The sequence below is a fragment of the Orycteropus afer genome, unplaced genomic scaffold, assembly GCF_000298275.1.
Source record: "Orycteropus afer afer isolate SDZICR_OR568_19922 unplaced genomic scaffold, OryAfe1.0 scaffold00035, whole genome shotgun sequence".
NCBI classification, from domain to species: Eukaryota; Metazoa; Chordata; class Mammalia; order Tubulidentata; family Orycteropodidae; genus Orycteropus; species Orycteropus afer.
Window position 1 is genome coordinate 17,584,821 of NW_006921622.1, and position 7,676 is coordinate 17,592,496.

Here is a 7,676-nt window from a genome sequence, read left to right on the forward strand (position 1 = left end):
ATGGACTGCTAAAAGAACTAACAGATCTGTCCTGGAGGAAGTGCAGCCAGAATGCTCCTTGGAAGCAAGAATGGCCAGACTTCGTCTCACCTATATGTTCTCAGAAGGGACCATTCCCTGGAGAAGGATGTCATGGTTGGTAGCATGGAGGGTCGATGAAAGAGGGGAGGCCTTCAACGAGATGGATTGACAGGGTGGCTGCGATGATGGGCTCAAGCATAGCAGGGATCATGGAGCTGGTGCAGGATTGGGCAGTGTTTTGTTCTGCTGTGCATGGAGTGGCTATGAGTTGGAAACGACTCGACAGCACCTAACAGCAACAACATGTAAAGTATGAAGCATTGTGTTTATCTCAGTGTGAGCTTGTTTCTCAGTTGGGAACAGTGATGTGTTGAGTCTGAAACAATGCCTTTTCTTGTTTCATCAGAGAGGTTTTTTGAAGACCATGAAAATGTTGTTGAAGTCTTATCAGACTGGACAAGAGACACAGAGAATAAAATGCTATTTTTGGAGAAAGAGGAAAAATATGCTGTATTTAAAAATCCCCAGGTAAGATAACTTGTCTATTGTTAAACCATATAAAGTATGGAGGATTTTTTTTAACGTCACCTCTGTGCTCACCACATTGTTCATTATCTGATAAAATATCACAAATGTATTCCTTCCAAATAAAAAACAAACTCAACTCTTAGGCCATGTGTAAACTAAGAGCCCTTTGAAAGATCCAGAAAGAGAAGAATCCATTTTGTTTCTTTGTATTCGCCACCCAAAACATAACTTACCTGTTGTCTAATCCTTTCTGTTTGACTCCTTAACCCAATATGCCTTGATGCACTGTTGGTTAGTGATGCTTTATATTTTAAAGATGTTCTTTCTGTTGTTTATACTCAGTGCTGATTGGCTGGAATCACCAAAAAGAGCACCTAGAAAATGTACAATGTATTGTGATTTAGGTCTGCAGACAATCTACATGTAAAAAGCCTTGTTCTCCATATTGGAAAATGTTTCAAGTTATGTGTACAAGGATGCCTCTGAGAAGTATAGCTCTGTTCACATTGTGGTCTCAAGCCAGCTGTAATTGTATGAGAGCCCTTAAATCTTTCCAAGAAAAACAGAGAATGTTAGAGGTAGAAGAGACTCTTAGGGTTATCCAGACTACCTTTCCTTTTTACAGGTAAGAAACCCAGTTCCATATCACTAGGGGTAGAATAGGAGACTCCAGGGCTGCTCCCTCATTGGAAAATGTCATTTCCCCTCCACTGTGTTTTTTTCTAATAGAGGAGCTCTGGTGGTGCAATGGTTAAGGCAGTTGCCTGCTAACCAAAAGGCCAATGGTTTAAACCTGCCAGCCACTCTTATAGGAGCAAGATGAGGCAATCTGCTTCTGTAAAGATTTATAGTCTTGGACACTCTATGGAGCACTTCTACTCTGTCCTATAGAGTCCCTATGAATCTGAATCAACTCAGTGGCAGTGGTGGGTTTAGTTGATTTTGGTGCTTTTTCTAGGATTTTCTCTAGATTGTATGGTGCTGCACTCACAATGAACAATGAAATACTGTTGTTTGTGATAAATATCAAACAATAAAAGTACAGAATTTTCAACCCATAACTACCTCCGATACCATGCTTTAAGGTCTGTATCAGTTATGGTACCATCTAAGCTGTTGTGACAAAACAGAAAACCAATCCAGTTGCCATCCAGTGGATTTCAACTCATGTTGAAAATATGTGTTAGAGTAGAACTGTGCTCCATAGGGATTTCGGTGGCTGTCATATTTTGGAAGTTGATTGCCAGGCCTTTTTTCCGAGATGCCTCTGAGTAGATTCAAGCCACCTCCTTTAGGTTTGTAAACGGGTGCTTAGCCATTTGCACCACTCAGGGACTCTGCTAGATAAGGAGACCCCCTAAATCAGTGGTTAAAACAAGCTTAAGCTTATATCTCTCACATATACCAGTCCAGACATAAGGAGTAGGATGTTTTTGCCATCCTCATTGCATGGCTTCCATCTCTGGACCCAAAGCACCCTCTCCACCTGGCCATCTTCAGTCCATGGGATGAAGGGACAGAGCACAAGGGTGCACAGCCAGTCTTCTCACTAGAAAGACCTGCAGTGGTACTTCATTCACATCCCACTGACCAGAACTTAGATGATGGTCACATTGAGCTATCAGAGAAGCTGAGAAATTCAATCTCTACCTGAACAAGACCATATGCTAAAAGTGGGGGGTTATAATAAGGCCACCACTTTGTACAAAGCCAGGAGACACCTTTCACACTACATCTGTAAGAATAGTACCCAGAGTTGTACAACATGGCTTACTATTTTATAACTAAGAGGAGGAAGGGGAGAATGAGTATTGTGGACATGTGCATTTGTTACAGTGTCTAATTAATTAGTGCATAAGTGCTAAGTCTACGGTTCTGTGAATTTTTACGAAGTCACCGTATACCCATGAGCCACCCACTTCAGGACAGAGAACATTATCAGTGCCCCAGAAGCCTCTGCAGGCCCTTCCTGCCATTATTCCCCATCACAAAGGTAATCACTATTCTGACTTCTGTTGGCTTACATTAGTTTTATTTGTTTTGAACTTCATGTGATATGAAATCATCATAGTACTCCTTTATGTTTACCATTTTTTCATTCATCATACATTGTACATTCAGTTTGCTGCATATGTCAGTGGTTTATTCTTTTCCGTTGCCCTTTGTTATTGCATTATGTCACTGCATCCAAATATAGTTGTCCATTCTATTGCGGGTGGACCTTTGACTTGTTTTTAGTTTGGGGTTTTAGCAAGTACTGCTGTTGGGAACATTCTTGTACATGTCTTTTGCAGAACATATGCAGCCATTTCTTGGGCTCTGTTCATGTTTAGCTTTTGTAGATCTTGCTAAGCAGTTCTCCAAAATGATCCCATGATTTGATTTGCCCTTTCATTAGTGATATATGAGAATTCCTGTTTCACATCCTCACCAGCATTCAATGTTGCTTCCGTTTTTGTCTTTTTCCCTCATTCTGTGGGTGTGTAGTATTTGTGCTTGTGGTTGAATTGTGGTTTTAAATTTAGATTTCCTGATGCCAGTGATTCCAGCACTTTGTCAAATGTTTATTGGCTATGACAATACTCATTTTTCAAGTCCTTTGCCCTGATTCTCAGCCTTTCACCTCAGGCTGAGAACTGACAAATGCCTTGAGAGGAAATGTAACTCAGATTGTCTGGGTACCTCCTTGTGGTTCTTTTCACCCTTTATTCTTAGCCCTGGTGTTTTGGTTGCCTCAGCAGCTTTCTAACACCTTAAAACAGTTTTCTTATTAGACTTGGCTTTTCCAGCTGTTTTCTGATGCTTTGATCTGCTGCAGGCTACTCTGTTACAGAAGGTAAAAGAAGTCTCTCCTAATGAATACTTCTGGGTCATAAAATACCAAGCAAGGAGATTCTCAGAATTTTCAGTCAAATTCTAAGACCAAAACTTCAGCGTATGGTCTTTGAAGTGGCTGATTTTAAGCATTTCTGTCTTATTAGTGTTGTTGGGTTGAATCATTTTTCTCATTAGTGCTTCTGCATGGGTAGTGGCTTCATCCTGCTGCTCTTAAGGTGAGAGAGAAGTGGCTGTGACCATTCTCATACTGATATCCAAGCAAAACTCAAACCAGTTGCCATCAAGTCAGTCCCCACCCATGGTGACACCATACAAGATAGAGTAGAACTGTGCTTCATAGGGTTTTCAGTGGCTAGTTTTGGAAATAGATTGCCAGACCTTTCTTCCTGGGCCTCTGGGTAGAATTAAATGGCCAACCTTTTCATTAGCAGCTGAGCTACCACTTTTGCACCACCATGGCTTCTAAAAGAGATGCTTTGGGGATTGTGGAATACCTGAGAATCCTTTGCAAAAGCCCTGTGCTGAAAGACACTTTGATAGTTTTTTTGTGTGTGCATGTGTGTGTGTTTTAAATGAAGCCTATTGCTTTATGCTAAATTTACACCAAAAGAATAAAAGTCCTAGAGACTATTTCCTGAAGGAGCTTCTTATGCAAACCTAACCTGGAAATTGTTTTACTTAGTTACTTCAGATTTTTTTTTTTTTCCTCAAGCACTGCCTCAGACAATTAGTTCAAAAATCCAGATATATCCGTATTTCATTTAAGGTGTTCATTTAAATATATATACATATGTATATAAATTTAAATACATACACATATATATGTATGTATGTATACATATACATATATGACTGCACTTACATACAGTGATTATTCCCAGAATAGGGTGAAGCAGACTGAGATTCTGCTTTTACTCACTGCTCAGCATGTCTGTAAGTTTCCAGACTAAATCTGACCCAAATCATGGTGCTGCCTAGGAAGTATTTGAAGAGTTAGTTAGAAACTGGTCGTGCATGAAAAACTGGATTAAACAAAAAACCATAAAGAGCAAAGCCTGAGATTCTGAAGAATTTATTCAGTAGAATATCCACAAAAGTTTACAAAATACTGAATGTGTTTCCAATGTTGACACATCTGAGGAGTCTTTAATGGAATTCACTCCAGTAAACATTTACTTTTCTTTGTTGTTGTTAGCTGGCATTGAGTTTGCCCTTCATGGCAACTCTATGCTTGGAATGAAAGCCTACCTTGTCCTACAGCACAATTGTTTGTGGACTGGACCACTGTGATCCGTAGGGTTTTCATTGCTGATTTTCAGAAGAACCTCACGATGACTTTCTTTCTAGCTCATACTGGTCTAGAACCACCACTGAAACCTGTTTTGCACCACAGAACGTGCAAACTTCCACTGACAGACTAGTGACGGCTGTGCATGAGTTGCGTTGGCTGAGAATTGAACTTAGGTTTCCTGCATGGAAAGCGAGAATTGTACCACTGAATCATGGAGTATCTGTTACATGCATAACCTTGTGCTATCTATGGAGTACACCAATATTAAGATAATCTTTGCCATCAAGGAATTTATAATCCAGCTGGAGAAAAAGACATGGAAAAATAATTTTAAAAAAAAAATCCAGGCTTAAAATGAGTGAGGTTAGGATAGAGATTGTAGCACGGTGCATTCATGAGGTTAAGCCCCAATGCAGAAAATGTTATTGGCAGAACAGAAGAGTCCTACTAATGGTGTATGCTGAGAAATGTAGTTTTTCAATTACTACATTATTTTATAATGCCCAAGGTCAGACACTTGGGTTTGAGGAAGATTTCATCTCAGTAGAGTTTGATTTAACTGGACAGAAGCAGCAATATGATCATAAATAACGTTGTGGACTATTCTAAGGAGGTTGGAGGATTTCAGAGAGCCATTTAAGAATTTTGACTAGGAGGAAAGACTACCCAATGGAGAACGGATTCTGAGAAAGCAAAGTATAAGTTTCATGTGTTGGGGAGGTTGTGGCAGAAGCCCAGAAAGAGGAGATGGTGATGGACTGGAAGGAGTTGGGAGACATTTAGGAGGTAGAATTTTTCAGAATATTGTGGCCAGTTGGATACTAAGATAGTGTGGAGGTATGGAAGTAGGAGACAAGGGTATACAGGTGTCAGGGTAAGGAACTGGGGTGGATTCTGGTGCCATTCGCTGAGGTAGGAAGCACAGGAGAAGACAGATTGGAATCTATTGGAAGATGATGAACTTGGCTTTAAACTTGCTGAGTCTCCCTACCATTCAAAAAACAAATTTCATTTTACCCTCTAAAATTTACCATAAAATTTACACATTTTACTTAAGTATTTTTCTATCAGAGGACCAATATTTTATTTATGTCTTTTGAGATATGCTCCTTAAACTTTTCCTTGAGTTGCTTTCCTTTCTGGTGAGATAGCAGTCATCTTTCCATTGCTGTGGTATCCTCATCTAACCTATTCTCAGAATCCTGAGCATTTACAAAGAGAAAGCATAATTGACTATATTTTTGTCACTCACCTCATTATCTCTCAAAGCTTTCTTTGAGTTAATGGACTTTCCTCTGTGATTGCAAAGACAAACTTCTAGAGATAATAATACTTACGGAAACTGACTTACATGAAATATTATTGATATTCTTGTTAAGGGTGTGAAGCCTAAGAATCTGTTTTCACCAAAGTTTGTAACAAAGGTTCCTTTTAAAAAAAAATAAAATAAAATGCAGATGATGTTCCAGAGGAAGAAAAAATAGTTGCTAAAAATAATAAATTTCTGTTTACTTAATACTTACATATGCTAAGCTGGAGGCTTTGAAGATACTCTATTTTTAATTAACTTATGTATTAACTAAGGCCTCTGGTGGTGTAGTGGATAAGGGACTTGACTGCTAACTGGAAGGTCACTGGTTCAAACCCACCAGCTGCCCACGGAAGGAAGACTGGGTGATCTACTTACGTAAAGATTTATAGCCTCAGAAACCCAATGGGGGTCACTATGAGTTGGAGACGACTCGATGGTGAGTTTGGTTTTGTGTTTTGGGTGTATTAACTAAGATGATGAAGAAGGACATATTCCCAGTTTACCCATTGCCATCGAGTAGATTCTGACTCATAGTGACCCCCGTTGGGTTTCCAAGGTGGTAAATCTTTACGGAAGTAGATTGCCCAATCTTCCTTCCGCGGAGTGGCTGGTGGGTTTGAACTGTCTTAAGAAAACTGAGCGCAATGATAGAAGTAAGGCTAAATAAGAGCAGTATGCACCTGCTCCATCTTACCTAGAAATTTGACATAAAGACACACTTAGGAACTGATCTTGTTCGTAACCCAGAGATTGCCTGTACTTAGATTCCTTTGAGTTGTCTGCCAGAAGGTGGAGGCATGGAGCTGTCTGTGGCCTCTTCCCTTGCCCTCTATCCTATTCCACAAAAGGCCTTATATACACATGGATACCCAGACAGCTCCATATACTCCATCACTCCCCTGCAAACAGCTGACCCTTGGCCATCCCCTTAGCTCAAGATAAGCACACCCTCAGGAGGATGGATGCCTGGGAATTTACAGAGTATAGACAGACTAGAAGGTAGGGTCATAGGCTCCTGGCAGGCACACCCCCCTGGTCCCACTAACTTCTCACCCTGTGAGTAGGGGTATGGCTGGATTAGGGTCAGAGCTGGGAGCCAGGCAAGGGCCCCTCCTACCCAGGTAGTACTGCCTCTCTTGGGTAAAGTGGTTTGGGGCAGTACACCCTTACTATCCTAATTAAAGTAACTTTGTTAAAAAGCAAGTTTGCCAGCTTGGTTGTCATTAAGAAATCTCTTTTCTAGTCAATTGTAGTCACGGGGTGACTTGCTTTTCCTAAATAAGCACCAAGTATGTAAATGGAAGTCAACTGGCACCTGAAATTTTTCTTTTTCCCACTTATGCTGACATGTAGCCCCATGGTACAAAGAGTAGAGACGTTGCTACAACCAAAAGAACTGAGGACTGTGTCTAGAGACAGTATTACTCCAGTATTAACATTATGCTGGGAGCCTTAAGAATTTGTGTTTCAGAGAAGGTGTCAGTAAAATCAATTAATATGAGGTTAATTACTCTGATACTTTCTTTCATAACACTTTTATTTTTTTTTTCTGACTTAAAAAACACTACCTAGAGAATCTGCAGATTTGGAAAAAATATTTGGTAATAACATATCTGACAAGGGACTTATCTCTAGAATTTATAGAACACTTCAACACCTCAATAACAAAAAGACAAACAATCCAAT

General features: G+C 40.0%; 1 protein-coding gene across 1 annotated transcript in view; it reads left to right on the top strand.

Annotated features, from left to right (window-relative positions):
- The window catches only part of LOC103193236 (amyloid beta precursor protein binding family B member 1 interacting protein), a 114,061-nt gene that overhangs the window by 48,430 nt on the left and 57,955 nt on the right, over positions 1-7,676 (top strand). The window contains exon 6 of the mRNA XM_007936380.1: positions 428-549. Coding sequence (XP_007934571.1) covers positions 428-549 — 122 coding nt within the window. The remainder of the gene's footprint in view (positions 1-427; positions 550-7,676) is intronic.